Source organism: Leishmania martiniquensis, chromosome 9 (genome assembly GCF_017916325.1).
Source record: "Leishmania martiniquensis isolate LSCM1 chromosome 9, whole genome shotgun sequence".
Classification (NCBI taxonomy): domain Eukaryota; phylum Euglenozoa; class Kinetoplastea; order Trypanosomatida; family Trypanosomatidae; genus Leishmania; species Leishmania martiniquensis.
This window is the reverse complement of record NC_090144.1, coordinates 172,501-187,100: the sequence shown is the minus strand read 5'-3', so window position 1 is coordinate 187,100 and position 14,600 is coordinate 172,501. Positions and strand designations below refer to the sequence as shown.

Here is a 14,600-nt window from a genome sequence, read left to right as displayed (position 1 = left end):
TCCCCTCCCTGGTACATCTCTCATCGGGCAGATGCGGGACCAGCAGTACTACGCGAGGACCTCATTCGACGCGGCTTCAGTGGAATGGAACTCTGAAGCAGAGGAAGAGTCGAGCCCCTGTATGAAGGCGGGACGATCGGTCGAGGTGCCGAGCTGTGCTGCGATGACTGTAAGCGTTGGAGCCTGTCGCGCAACTTCGACGGTTGCCGATGAAGCCGCCGCGACCACGGCTGGACCTCTCGCGGCACGGCCGAAAGTGGCGTCTTTATGACGAGAGCCGGCTGGGGAAGCCGAAGTACCGCCACGTCGCAGCATCCCGTTCAGCCGTGCGTTCTCGTGCTCCTTCTCGGCACACCGCGCGTGCAAGACGCCATTGCGCTGTTCCAGGGCGATGTAGTCGCCGCTCAGCCGGTTCCACAGGCGGCGCAGCTCGTTGCGTTCATCGCTGACCGCCTTCAGCAGTGCGTCTTGCCGCGCGAGCAGATCACGCATTGGGTTGTGTTCACTGAGCTGCGCCATCTCTGCCTTCCACTGCGCCTCCTTGGCCTGCTCTGCCTTCAACAGCTCTCGCAGCTGTGCGTCGCTGGCCTCCGCCGCACGCAGTTCGATGTCCTTGCTAACGAGTGCAGCGCGAAGTGAGTCGATCGTCTGCTGCCTGGCACGGTGTCTAACACGGACATTGTTGTAGGCGCACTCCAGAGCGTTGCACATCCCCGCAAGGGTTGTGGGAAGGCGATAGCAGTGCAACTCCGTTGTCTTCTCCGCGCCAAGACCTTCCGTGTGGCCGCTGGCAGTGCTGCCACCACTGCCGGTGCGCTGCCGACGGCGGGTGCAGCCACCTCTAGGTGCTTTCTGCATGCTGTCGCGGCGTGGCAAGTGTAGCGCAGTCGAATCCACGGCTGTGCTCGTAGGCCATGGTGCGAGAGCGCACTCGGTTGCATCATCTGCCCACATGGAGCGTAGCAGCACGCCAAGCGCATCCATGCACCCACGCTGAGCCACCGCCTGCTCCACCTGCGCTGATTCAGCCAGCTGAGACTGCACCTGCGCGTGGCGCGCGGCCTCCTGCTGCGCCGCGACAGCAATGCTCCACCTGTGTAGGAGAGGCCGATAGCCTTCGCGCTCCAGCAGCTCCGCCTTGGCGGCCTTCGCCTCCTGGTAAAGGGCGCTGAGACCTGCCATTGCGCCCTCTACGCGCACACACAGCAGCTCCCGTGCGGCATCCTGAAGAGCGTCCATGTTGGCCTGGTGCGCAGCCCTGAGGGCCGCCAATTCGGCCTGCCGAGCACCGCAGTCCGTCCGATACTCTTTCAATTCAGCGTTGCAGCGCTCCATGGCGGCCTTGCGAGCAGTCAGCTCGGCGGCGAGGTCCTTCTCTCTCTCTTCCGCTTCTTCCGCCCTGGTCGTGACGCTGCGCAACTCACGCCGCACCGCGTGCACGTCGTGTGTCGCTGCCGCCAACTGCGCATGCGCATCAGCCAGCTGATCGCGCAGCTCCGTCCGCTCGCGGGCGAGGGAGGCCGCGCGCTCGGCGCAAAGCCGCTCCGAATTCTCCTTTGCGTGCCGCACGCCTTCTGCTGTGCGGATGGCGACAGCCGCCTCTTCGCGCGCGGCCGTCGCTGCACGCTCCAGCTGCGCCAGCTCGCGACGACGCGCGCTGTCCAGGCGCGCAAGTGTGTGCAGCAATTCACTCGTGCGCTGCTGTCCCTCACGCAGCTGCCCTGCCAGTCGCTGCAGTCGCTCCCGCTGTTGCTGGATGGGGCGCGTGTGATCCGCGGCTGCAGGGGAGGAGGCCGAGGAGAAGTGTGATGCGACAACGCTGCTCATTAGGGCCGTGCCCGCATTGCCCAGCGACACCTGTGGCGGCCGCGGTGTCGAGTAGTCAGAGGCCAACACAGGTGCAGGGGTGCCACTACGTTTGGTGCTTGCGGAGGCTGACGCGGAGTTGCCGGCGCTGGCCACACTGTCACCTATTGCGACATCATCAGCGGGCCGTTTGCTTTCGACGGTGGCGCCATTAAACCGCTGCTGCTCACGGATTTCCTGCCGCAGTCGCTCTTGACTCTCCAAAGCGCCGTCAACGTAATGCAGCAACGATTGGATGCACTTGTACAACTCACTTAGCAGTTCCCCTTCGAAGAAGTACTTGTCGTCATAGTGCGCTTCCTCGTCGATGAAGTCAATCACTTTGCTGACCGCTTGCAGCGCTTGCGTGCAGCGGTGCAGCTCCTGATCGTGCGTGGCTTGCTCGAGAATGCGGAGAAGCTCGCGGCGCGCCTCCTCGTTCTCCATGGGGTTGGCACCTATGCTGGCGGAGACAGAGGAGGTGGTACGGGTAGCTGCGGCTGGTGCGCGCATCATGGTAGGCGACCGCGAGGTCCACGAGGAAGCCACCGGCACCGTCTGGTGCGCGTGATTCTCGCCGATGCCGCTTGTCGCTCCGAGTGAGGCGAGCCCCTCTCGCTGCGGCGTCGACAGTCGGTCTGGCGAACTCGCCGCTGCCAACTCGGCCTCGAGCGCTTCGATTCGCTGGCGAAGGAGCGCACCGTCTCGTTCGCCGCGGGCGAGCTCCGTGGCTAGTGCATGGTACTGCTCTGCTTGCGTCGAGTAAAGAAACCCTTCCACCACCTCGGCGAGACGCACTTTGCAGTACTGCTGCGTCGTGGGGTCCGCCATGAGCTGCAGGAAGATGTGATCCTGAGGCAACTCCGCTGCTAGCGTCGTGATGATGCTGCGGACACTGGCCTGCAGCTTCTCGTTGTAGATGCCACGCAGGATGTCGTCACTCGTCGAGGTGTCCGCCACTGCCGCTGCCGATGTTGCCTCGAATGCGCTTTGGTGTTCGCCATCACCAGCGCCGTCCCCCATCTGTGACTCGAGAGCCGCCTCCGTGACAACGGCTCCCGGCGTCGGTGAAACAAAGTCGGTGGACCACCCAGCGGGAAAAGGCATGTTGGCGGGGCTCATGCCAGCCAGCAGCGGGGCGCTGCTCTGAGGCGGTGTGGTGTGGCGCCAGCGGGACTGCGATGGCGGCAGCATGCCAGAAGTGGAGCCACTGCTCGGCGCCGAAAACGTCGCATGCCCCGCGTTGCTGAAGGCGGGGATGGTCGCCAGTGGCGGCCGATGAGGGTCTTCAGGGCTGACCTTCATCGGCAAGCGCTGCACGCCGGTGTGTATATGTACGTGCGTGTATGTGTGTATATAGATTCGTTGAAAAAGAAGGCCTCAAGGAGGACGGGAGGGAGATGACACACCGAGGCTGAGGTCAAGCTTCCTGTACGAGCACTTCACGACGATACCGCAGTGATGCTACCTCTATGTCCAGCCAGCGAATGCAGCTGCTGATGCCCATTCCAACAGCAAGAAAAGGGTTGAGGCGCTCGACAACGTGGCACGCCACTTGCTGATATCCCGCCGTTCTCCTGTGCTGAGCGGAGGATGTGACGGTCTGTCAGCTCAATCAGTCGGGAGGGAGCGCGAGCACGTGCTGCTGTGGAAAGAGCCTCTCAAGCACGACAGCGGAAGCGCTTCAGCTGTTGTGATGTGTGTATGTGTACCTGTGTATGCTTGCTTGCGCCAGGGAGGGAGAGGGGAGGCAGAGGGAGAAGGAAAGGGAGGGAGGGAGGCAGTGCGTATATATATATATATATGCGTGTGCGTGGCTGGACTTCCCCCTCCCCTGTTGCCGCCGCCGACAAGTGACGAGAGCGCACCGGTGATTATGCGACCTCTCCAAGCGTCGGCCGCCTCGAGCCACAAGCTTGTGCTTAGACGCATGCTCAAGGTGACTGTAGGCAAAGAATTAGGGAGGGGGAATGACAACGCTGCCCTCCCTTGCGCACTCCTTACGAGAGCCGTGTGTGTGTGTGTGTGTTTGTGAGGGAGGCGGGGGTGGGTGGGGAAGGAGCGGGAAGGCAAACGGGCGCCAAGGTGGCTTCCTATCCCTTCCCCACTGCCCCTGTGAGCGGCCGAAGTTTTCTTTCCCGATTTTTTCCATTGCGTACGTGCTGCCACACACACACACACACACAAAGGTGCACACAGATGCGCGGTGCTTTCATCGTGGCCGCGCATGCGCGCTTCATGGAGCACTCGACATACAGTGGCCGAGAGCCCGTGGTCGTGGTGGTGGTGGTGGTGAGGAGGTGCGTACTCGCACTGGCAGCAACCACGGAGGAGTAGGAGGCAAGAAAGAAACGAATGGCAGCATGCCTAAAGTGCGAGGAAGCGTTCGCGCAGTTTGCCATGCAGTGCCACTGCCTCAGGGTGGTCCGGCTCTGCCTCCAGCGCCCGCATCACCATCTGGTATGACAACTCGAGCTCCCCTTCCTGAAACGAGACGACGGCGGTGTTGTAAAGCGCCTCCGTCAGTCCTGGAGCCGCGAGCACCGCTGTGTCTAGGAGGCGACGCCCAGCCCCCTTCTTCTCCCGCTCGTAGGCCAACACCGCCAGATTGTTCAGCGCCTCCGCGTGCGTCGAGTCTGCGCCGACGGCAAGGCGGAAGGCGCGCTCAGCGAAGGTCATGTCGCCCATCCCAATGCCCACGTGCCCGACGTTGTACCACACGTCCGCTCGCTGACTGTCGTCCTTGCACAATGCCAGCGCACGGGACAGGCAGCGCAGGCTCAGCTCCATTTGGAAGGTGTAGAAAGCACATAGCCCCATGTTCGTCCACACCTCCGTCGTGTGCATGCCCATCTGGAGCAAGCGACGGTAGTAACGCAGTGCCAGCTCGGGCTGATTGCGCTCGTAAAAGAGGTGCGCGCCGATGCAGGCGATGGCCTCGATGTTGCTGCTATCGAGGTGCAGCACTTCGTTGTAGAGCTCGTAGGCGGTTCCAGGCTCGTGCAGCTCGTCGCGCAGACGTGCACAGCAGAGGAGGATGTGGTGGTCGAACGGGTTCACCTCGAGCGCCGCTTCATACGTCTCCAGTGCGGTCAAGGGCTGGCCCATCTTGAGGTACACCTTACCCAGCTCCATAACGACACTTGTGTTGTAATTGGCGAAGACACGGCTTTGTGGAAGGCGACCACCGCCCGGCAGCGCCTTCGACTCCTGCGCGAACCTCCCTGACCCGACGCTGGCGTTGGCTGGTGCGTCGAAGAGGGCGGCTTTGAGGTACTTCTCCGATTCCCGCAGAAGCCCCAGCTGGTAGTTCGCCTTGGCCAGGCGCGCCTTCCACCACCAGTCATTGGTGCTCACTATGCCAGCCTGCTCCCGCGCCGCGGAGACACCGGTACTCTTTCCGGCAGGGCGCAGCGGCGGTGAAGCCGCGCCGAGTCCGGCGGCCGGACACGTGGGAAGGACCGGGGACAGACCTTCTCCTCCTGCGCCGCCCGTCGGCAGCTTGGCAGCAGCGCCGGGCGCTGAAGGAAGCACGGCCACCGGCGCCATCACCGGCTTGACTGGCCGCAGCGCTGCGGTACAGAGCTCCAATGCCATCTTGGGCTTGTGCTCCACGTAGAGGAGGTAGTCGCACAACAGTTTGGCTGCCATCGGCTTCTCCTGCGCGTAACGCTCGAGTTGCAGCGCCGGCAAGTGGATGTGCGGCCCGCCTGGTACGGAGAGCAGGGACGCGGTGCCAAGCCGCGCGAAGCGGCCCGTGACCGGGCGCACCGCCGTACCGCCCGGAGCGCCGCGGACAGAGCCGGGACGGTTCTGCAGCGTGCCAGGTCGTGCGTAGCCGTAGCGGCTGCTTACTGGTCGCCCACCACCTGAAGTTCCCAGTCGAATAGCAGCTCCGGCAGCCGCACTGGCGCCTGCAGTGCCCTGCCACACCGTGCCAGAACGGTGCGATGTGCCCACGATGGCTTGCTCGCCTTCCATGAGTACATCATCGACGCCGTCGTCCACGATTTCGGCATCGTCATACCAGCTCTGCAGCACCATCGCCTTGGTCTGGATAAGCCACACACTCTCGTGCATGGCATCGGCGCTGCACGGCGTGGTCGCCATGGCGCCTGCTAGAACGTCAGCGTGGCTCGGGGAGGCGGGCAGGGTGAGGTAGTGGGTGGAGACCTTGATGCACTTCTCCAGCTGGCGCTGGCGCAGCAGGCTGAGGGCGTAGTAGACCGGGTCCATCCCCGGTGGCAGCTGTGGGGCCTCGGCGGCTGTGAGGCTCGCCATGGCTCCCTCCCTCCCTCCTTGGGTAGCAAAGACGGAAAAGGCTATGCAAAGAGACAGAGGCTGAGAAAGAGAGGGAGCGAAGGAGGGACGTGAGTGTGCGCCTGTGTGTGTGAGCAGAAAGGGGGAGAGAGGGAAGCGGTGCTGGTGCAGAGGGTGAATGGGCACACTCTTCACGTCCACCGAACGCGCTGTGCAGCTGTTGTCTGCTGTCTTCGGGGGCCGGCCTTTCCGCCGAGGAGCTTGGTGCCGAGCACTGTCGCACACAGCCACGCTTCCGTCGGGGGTGAATATAATCGGAAAGTGTTTTCGGTTCCGTTTTTGCGATCTATCCTTCTCTCTTTCTCTGCGTCTGTGCGGCTGTGTGTAAGGCGTTCGGGGAGGGGGACCGGGAGCATTGTGTGGTGTGGAAGGGGCTCTTCATTAGCGCTGGTTGCTACCGACTACCTCGGCGTGCTGTGCGCCAAGGATACGTGACGCGATGCTGCGAAAGAAGAAAAAAGATATGGCGGAGACACACTTGTCGTGCCTGTAGAAGCGGAAGCGCGCCAATCGAGTCCCCCCTCTCTCTTTCCCTCTCTTTCCTCGTTGTGCACCCCTTGGCGCCGAGTGTGCACGTGGAGACAAAGAGTTCGGGAGGGGGGAGGAGGAGGGGGTCTGCAGACAGGGCATGCCCTGTCTGCAGCCTAGCGCTGAGTGCTCTCTTTTCGCTTCTGCCACGTATTATTTTGGCTGCCATCACGGCGCATCTTTCTGCAGTCAGGAGGGACGCACACACACGCACAGAGTGAGGGGCGGACAGACTATACAAAAGCGAAAAAGAGAAGGAAAAGCGAAGGACAAATACGGCAGCGAATTCTGCGGGCCAAAGCAAAAAAAAACGCGCCTCTCCTCTCATCCCTATCCATCACTCGTGTGTGGTGATGCGCAGAGCAGCGAGCAGTGGAAGTGATGGGGTGGGGGGTGGGAGAGAGAGAGCACGTTGCAATGCGCTGATAACAGATATACAGGGAAGAAGAGGCGTTGACGCGCAGGACACAAGCGAGCCAGCCCCCCCCCTCCGCCTCTCCTCTATTCCTTCCTCTTTCCCACGAACCGTCGCCGCGCTTCGCTCGTGCGCTATCGCGGCTGACACATCACTCCGTGTGCATGCTACTAACCTGAGCGCCTACTCTAGCTCGCTAAAGCTGTTTCCCCAATGTGTTGAGCTGCTGGGAACAGCGTTGAAGAGAGAGGTGCGACTGCGGGCGACGACCAATCTCCGCTGCACCAAAAAGAGATGTGCGTGTGTATCGCAGCCTGAATCACCTCTCCCGCGCTCCATCTCCCGTACAAGAACAGGAGATGGAGATATAGAGAGCGTGCTGGCCCGAGGCCCGCCGTGTATCGTCCATAGACCGCGCACCATCGGCCTTCGAATGTGACCACGTGCACGCTCAGCGTGTGTGTGTGTCTCTGTGTGTGCGTATGTGTATTGCTTGCATGCATCTGACCCTTACAGTCGCCTCTCACTAAATCTCCTCTGGCTCGAACATCTCCGAGATTTTGCTGCGACACACAGGGCATGTGGGGCACGACGGGGCACACAGTCGGCACATAACTTTGTGCCTGCACGGCAGTAGGATGACCGTCGGGACGTGGTCCAAGCACACGATACAGTTCTCTTGCTTGCCCTGAATCTCGTCACGGACGTGCTGCAAGTACTCGATCATGTCCCGCTCCAGCAGACGCAGGCGTGAGAGCTTGTAGCCCTGCGCGTCCTTCGGGAACAGGACGCACTCTTGGGCTAAGTGGTTCATGACGTCCTGTCGTAGACGGCGCTCCATCTCCTCGTCCTCGCCGCCCATTGCCTGGTCGTTGGCGCCACGCGCCATGAAGGGATGTACAGCTGATAAAGCAGGGACATCGCCGCTTTCACCAGCCGCATCGTCGTGGCCGCCAGATACAGTGGGGTAGAAGCCCTCACCCAGCCCTTCTGTGCTGCACATTTCGTGCGACGCCTGCCCGTCCTCGCGTGGGTTGCGGTTATAGTCGCGCGTCATCACGGTCCCTTGCCGCACGAGGCGATTGTTACTGTTGTAGTTGTTACTGCTGCCGGCGACACTCGCATTGCCGCCCACGCTGTTGAGGACGCCGCTGCCGCCGGCTTCACTGAACGTAACAGGGCTTTGCATCGGTGGCGCATCGCTGCTGGCGGTCAGGGGACGACCTTCCTGCAACAGTGGTGGCATCAGCACAGTCTGTGAGCTGGCGGCGAGGCTCTGGCGGTGCTGCCGAGCCGCTCCACGTGCGGAGAGAGCTCTTTGTTGCTGCGGTGGCTGCTGCTGGGCCGGCTGCAGATGCAGCGCGCTGCCGCCGGTGCCAGCGACACCAGTTCGACCGCTTGTCGCCACTGACCCGCTCGTACTAACACTGACGTGCGAGTTGGCACGGTGCCGGCTGACTTCGTAGGGATGCAGGCGGGCCGTCACCTCCATCAGCCCCTGCACGGTCGGCGCCCGCAGCGTCGGCTCGCTGCGGATCATTAGCAGCCACTCGCGGAACTCGCGCTCACCCATGCTGCTATTACTGACGCTGTTCAGCTGATACTGGACACCATTGATAGCGGCGAGCGGTGGGGGCAGCTCCAGCACGAGGTACACATTTGTGATCTGAGCTGGGTTGGTGGAGAACCCGCTATAGGGCTCCCCGACAGTGGTGCTGTGGATGCGCGCCACCACGTACCCCTCGCTGCGTGTGGGCATCTCCAGTAAAACCCGCACGAAGGCCCCAGCGAGGATGCGGCTCGAGTTGGCATTCTCCATCACATGGATGGCGGTGTTGCGGCTAACCTGCGCCCGCTTCGCCGCCTCGAACAGGCGGCTGTCCTCTTCCGAGGCCATGGGGTGCGTCAGCGGATCACTCCGCGCCTCGCGGTGGCCGCGGTAAATCGACGAGGGAGAAGAGGAGAGGGGGATGGCGCGCGGGGGAGCGGGCGAGACGTCAGCGAGGGAGCTGAAAACGATAGAAGCGAAGGCATCAAGATGGTTGGGAACGCGAAGACCAGCGGGCTGGAGGAGGGGGGGAGGGCTTATGTGTGTGTGTGTGGGGAGGTGACCGTGAGTGTCAAGGGGATGCTTGTGAACGGGAGTCGCGCGGCAGAGGGGGCTCTGTAAGCCACAACGTCGGAGTCCCGACTCGTGCTACAAGGGGAAGCGCGTATCTTCTGCGCAGGTGTGTGTGTGTGTGGGGAGGAATATCAGGCCGACAGAGGTGCAGGCAACTCACACTCACGCACTGGACGCCAGCGTGGGCCGATGCGTGCGCGCGCGCGCAGGTGTGAGGCAAAGTTGGGGCACTGAGTTGTGCTTTTCATTGCCAACGACCCACAAAAGGGAGGGCGAAGAGTGAGACGAGAGCATATGTGCAATGACTGCCGCAGCGGAGGATCGCGTGAGAATCTCAGTCGAGATGCCCTCCTCAACTAAGGGGACACGTCCCGCCCCCTTCCTGCTTCCCCCCACCCCCTTGCCCGGCACAGGCGCCTGAAACAGCGCTGCAGGAATCTGAGCAGCAGAGTTGCTGTGCGAGACCCACGAAGGGAGAAGGGTGGTGCAATAGAGGAGGCGGGGTTGTAGTAGGGAAGACGAGCCCTCATCACCCCCTATCCGCAGGTTTAGGGGCTTCCGCTTCGCAGACACGAGCACCGATGCCTTCCGTGCGAAGTTCAAAGGCAGGAAGAGTGTGTGTGTGGCGCGAAGGCTGCTGCATGCACGTAGTTGTTACTTGCATCTGGCTTGACGAGAGGGGTGCCGTGACGAGGTGGATAGAAGGAGGGGGGGGAAGGGCGCCGCGCACTATCTCTGCCTTGATCTTTAGAAATCTGCGTGCGAGGTTTACGTGCCTTCGAGTCGAGGTCCGTGTCAACAGAAGGCTCAAGCATCAAGGCAGGTGCACGCCCTGCGGACAGAGACCGCTCAATGTTCAAGGCACAGCTGGAGACACGAGCGAGAAGTGGTACAGGGAGTCCAGGTGCAATGGAGACAACCCAAGACACACTTGCACCGAGAAAGATATACAGACATAGAGGCACACGTGCACGTGCACACAGGCATACGCACACACACATATATATGTGTGTGCGTGTATGTGTAAGCGCGTGTGCGCATGCGTGAGTCCACGTGTGGCACGGCCGGTGGGGGTGGGTAAGATACGAGACTACTAATGCACATATGCGTGCGGGAAAAAGGAGGAGACGACGACCAGCACTGTTCCGAGATGATTTGGGCTGGCGCGAGGAGGGGGGCGGGCGGGGGGAGGAGAGGCGAGACGAGGCGAGGCGAGGACGGTGGGAGGACGCAATCACATCCCCTCAGTACCCCCCCTCCCCGCCGCCACCGCGAATCTCACTTCTTCTCGCGGCCTCTGTCCATTGGTTGAATGCCACACCACGGCGAAGCGATAGACACAGCCCGTCAGCGATGCCTTCTGATCCGTGGAGGGAGGGCTGAAAGTTGCGGCTGGCGCGCCTTTCCAGGCTCATGTGCGAAGCATGGGGCGGCCCCACATAGGCAGCGATGTTGTAGGTATCGTCAATGACGACGGGCTTTGCAGTAGCAGCGACCGCAGCCCATCTGACACCCCCGTCGCACCAGCTTCAATCCGGGACGGGGACAAAGGCAGTGGCACCGCTGGCGGATGTAGCGCATTTCTCGTGACGGCACTGTGGCGACCTGCAGACACGTGGTCGCCTGCGACTGGATCACTGAGGTTCATGCGACGCTTACTCTTGCCGTTGCGCCCGCCTTGCTCGCACACCGCGGACTCGTGAAGGTTAGGGTACTGCGGCGGCGTGTCGCCGGGTGCGTCGGTGCCTGTCTTGTCACTGCTGATGGCACCGCCGAGCTCATCGTGTCTCTGCCATTGCTTCGCGCGGGGCCGAGGAGCTGCGCTTGCGACTGCCGTTGCCGTGTGTGGCCGCTGTCGCTGCAGCGCGCTGGTGAGACCTTTGCGGGGGTGCGGGCAGCTGTTCGCCGACGCTGGAGCGGCGCTAGTCGCCTTCTGCCTGCTTGATTCACTTCCACTGCTGTCGCTGCCGAAATGCGACGCCCCTAGAAGTGCAGTATTGCAAGACGTGCTGGCGGTGGCAGGCCGCACACCACCATGAGTTGCCGGTGACCCACCTCTGACGGTGGAGGTGCGTACGGGTAATGAGGACCTCCGGTGCACGCGCGGCAGCCCGACCGCCTGCTCGATCGCCACAAAGTACGTCGAGGCGTACTTGTAGTCGCATACGCGAGGAGACGGACGGGCCGAGTGATGGTGGCGGGTGCTGGCAACGGGGCCGTCCTGATTCAGTGCCGCCGTGCTCGCACCCCCGTTCGGCGGATTGCCCTCTCCCAGAACAGGCATACGCGCGACTACATCGAGCACTTCACCTGCCGGCCGGATCGTGCTGAGGGAAAGGGTGGCGGTGCTGCTGTTGCTGGAGCGGCGCATCTGAAGCTGGTGCCGCTGCTGCTTCCACTCGCGGACTCCCGCGAGGTCGACCGGGCCGCTACCACTGATGTTGGCCGACGCCGCCGAGTCGGCAAACATGCCGAGGTCGCTGCTGGTATCACTGCGCTTGATGTGCCCGTTCGTAACACTCGTCACTGTCGCCGGCCGCGCATCCGCGACGACGCTGCCGTGTGCCTGAAAAGAGGCCGCAGCAGTTATCGAGCGCGTGTAGCCTGCTGCCGCCTCGCCGAGTGGAGGCTGCAGGGAAGTGCCGAGATGGTCTCTATCTGCCGCTATGACTCCGTCCCCTCTTCCACTTGCCGGTGCGGCGGCTGTCGGGACGAACAAAACAGACGCGGAGGAAAGGGCGCGTGAGGAGGGCGAGCCCGTCGATCGCGACGGAAGCTCGAATTGCCTTCCTCCGCCTGCGGCGCTGTACGGCTTGACTGCCGAGTTGAGCTGCATCGCGGCCAGCATGTGCGGCGGCGGCCGCAGGCGTCGCTCCATCGCGTCAAGGTACTGCTGCTGAACGCCAGTAATGCTGCCCGGTCGGCAAAGCCGCAGCCACCCAATTACAGCACGTGCAGTGAAGCCGTAGTGACGCATCATGTAGACGGCAAGCACAGTACCCGTGCGGCCCAGGCCAGCAAGGCAGTGCACCGCGACGGCACCCTTCTCACCTGGAGCCAACGTACTGCTGTGGTGGCCCTCCAAGGCGCTTACGTGGGCAGTGCTGGGGCGCCTAGCCTGCATGGACGGCGCCAGCGAAGGAAGCGCTGTCCACGCCTCCGGCATACCGCGGCACGTGCCGGAGTGCATGGGCGAGCACGGCTGCAGCCCCGACTTCCAGTGACTTGCACCGGCAGAGGGAGTGCTCTTGGACGCGCTGGCTGCTCGCGCCACCGTCGCGGTCGCCGAAGATGGCACCGACCGCCACTGCCACCGCGAGACCAGCGCAGATGTCTCACCAAAGTGCTCCTCGACCGCCCGCAGAAATCGCAGCAGCATTGCGTCGGTTGGCACACTGCCGTCGGCATACGGCAGGTCGACGTGTCGTATGCCAAGTCGCAGCAGAGGCGACGGGTCGTAGAGATTGTCGTTGAGGCGCACCACAAGCCGCACACCTAGCGGTCGCAGCCGCCGCGCGAACACCTCAGCGGTGCGTGTCGACTTGTCATCTTGCGGGGAGCTCATGGCGAGGAGCCGACGGGGGACCACCCAGCTGTAGTCTTGCTGCTTGCCCTCCAAGAAAGCGGGCAAGTCAAACGTGCGCATGTCGACGAGTCCGAGGGCGACGCCCTGCTCGAGCCCGGCCCACACGTCCATCAAGGAGAGAGGGTAGTTCGACACACCTTGACTCGCGTCGCGGTAGGCGAGGAATCCTGGATAGACGCCAACAAACCCCCGATGCCACGTCGCCGCGGCCGACCAGCCGAGGCACAAGACACAGAAGGCGCCTACCAGACACGCCGTGTTCACCCGCTCCTGCGCGTCGAGGCTGGCGCACACCACCACTGGCCGCGTGGTCCCCGGGGAGAAGCCGGAGGAGGCACTCACTGCCGCGGGTGCCGCGGACGCGCACACGTCGACTTCTGTGACTGCCCGCAGCAACTCACAGAGACGGCGCGCGAAATGCACGCAGCAGCCCATGTCTAGCGGACCAAAGTCGGCGAAGAATGGGCGGTAGAGGTAGGGCGGGACCCCTCGCAGCGATACGAAGACGGCGTCCGACCCCACCGCCGCCCTGGGGGTCGGGATCGTGCGTGTGCCGGCCAGTTTGCAGCCGCCATCCGCCGCTCTACTGGTGAAGGGGTTGTCCTTGAAGTAGAAGTCATAGATGGCCTCCTTAATCGCGGCCGGCACCTCTGCCGCTGAGGGCTCCAGCTGCGAGTCCGCTGGGGCTGATGGCCCTGCTGCCGCCTCGGCTGCCACACTTCTGAGAGCGACGGGGGTAGAGAGGCATCCACCTGCAGACGCGAAGTACAGGAGACCTGGAAGGATGGCGGTGGCCTGCTGCGTGTCAAGCAGTTGCTGGAGCTTCAGCACCGTAGATGGCGTGGGCGCAGCTGCGGCGGGCGCTGCAACCGTGGGTTTCGAAGACCAGGGCAGCATCCGTAGAACGAGGAGGAGGAAGTGTGCGAGTGTCAGCGTGCGTGCGTCTATGACGTATTACCCCCGTTTCCTGCGGTCGGGTGTGCCAAAGGCCTGTGATCGTGATGCGCCCCGTGGAGGGAGAAACATGAGAGCGCACGATCCGTGACGCTGCTGCGACTTTGTGTGTGTGTGAGGGAGAGGAGACTGAAACTTGCACGGGGGGACCCCTCCGACAGAAGGGACGATGCCCACCACCGCCACTGCTTGCAGCGCGTGATGCCGCGTCATCAGATAGACATGGAGGAGCCACAAAATGATGTGCTGGCTATTGTAACCAGGTGGCACGATAGGGATGTGCGGTGGAGGGTGCGAGGGAGAGGGTAACCGCAACACATTGCAGGACCGCCGCTGCTTCTCTCGTTTCTTCCCATGGGCGGCATCTGCCGCAGTTGTTTGACCCTTTCTGTGTAGCATTTCTTTTTTTTCTTCTTCGCCCGCTCCCCTGGTCTTAGACGACCGCAGGAGCGCACATGCCCAAATGTACCTACATGCATCCTCACCACGAGGAGGGGTGGGGGTGGGGACATGATCACGCGAGCGGTACGCTCAAGAAGAGGCGCATGACAAAGATCTAATACGAGGAAAACGAAATCAACAGAGAGAGAGTGAGGCGAAGGGCGGGGCGGGGCGGGAGAGGGGGGACGTTCCAAGACGGGCGCACCTGCCCCCATCCTTTTCTCCTGACTCGAAGGAAGACACCCACACGAGAGCGACAGTGGTGCTTGATGGGGAGAAGAGGAGTGGTGGGGATGCTGAGCGCGTTGGCGCTCGTGGACACAAGTAGGACAGCGACCTACGCCGACGACGACCACCACCATCACCACGACCACGACCAAAGAACAACA

The 14,600-nt window shown here is 62.7% G+C and overlaps 4 protein-coding genes across 4 annotated transcripts; all 4 read right to left on the bottom strand.

The window, feature by feature from the left end:
- Nucleotides 1-48: 48 nt before the first annotated feature.
- On the bottom strand, nt 49-3,150 carry LSCM1_07566 (uncharacterized protein; the record flags this gene model as incomplete). The annotated part of the gene is made up of 1 exon (XM_067324932.1): nt 49-3,150. One exon carries the CDS (start codon nt 3,148-3,150, stop codon nt 49-51), a length of 3,102 nt encoding a protein of 1,033 aa, XP_067180777.1.
- A 1,062-nt stretch (nt 3,151-4,212) lies between these two features.
- On the bottom strand, nt 4,213-6,126 carry LSCM1_07565 (uncharacterized protein; the record flags this gene model as incomplete). The annotated part of the gene is made up of 1 exon (XM_067324931.1): nt 4,213-6,126. The coding sequence occupies one exon, from the start codon at nt 6,124-6,126 to the stop codon at nt 4,213-4,215; it is 1,914 nt and encodes a 637-aa protein (XP_067180776.1).
- Nucleotides 6,127-7,634: 1,508 nt separating this feature from the next.
- On the bottom strand, nt 7,635-9,005 carry LSCM1_07564 (uncharacterized protein; the record flags this gene model as incomplete). The annotated part of the gene is made up of 1 exon (XM_067324930.1): nt 7,635-9,005. One exon carries the CDS (start codon nt 9,003-9,005, stop codon nt 7,635-7,637), a length of 1,371 nt encoding a protein of 456 aa, XP_067180775.1.
- Nucleotides 9,006-10,641: 1,636 nt separating this feature from the next.
- Nucleotides 10,642-13,713, bottom strand: LSCM1_07563 (uncharacterized protein; the record flags this gene model as incomplete). The annotated part of the gene is made up of 1 exon (XM_067324929.1): nt 10,642-13,713. One exon carries the CDS (start codon nt 13,711-13,713, stop codon nt 10,642-10,644), a length of 3,072 nt encoding a protein of 1,023 aa, XP_067180774.1.
- Nucleotides 13,714-14,600: the final 887 nt, after the last annotated feature.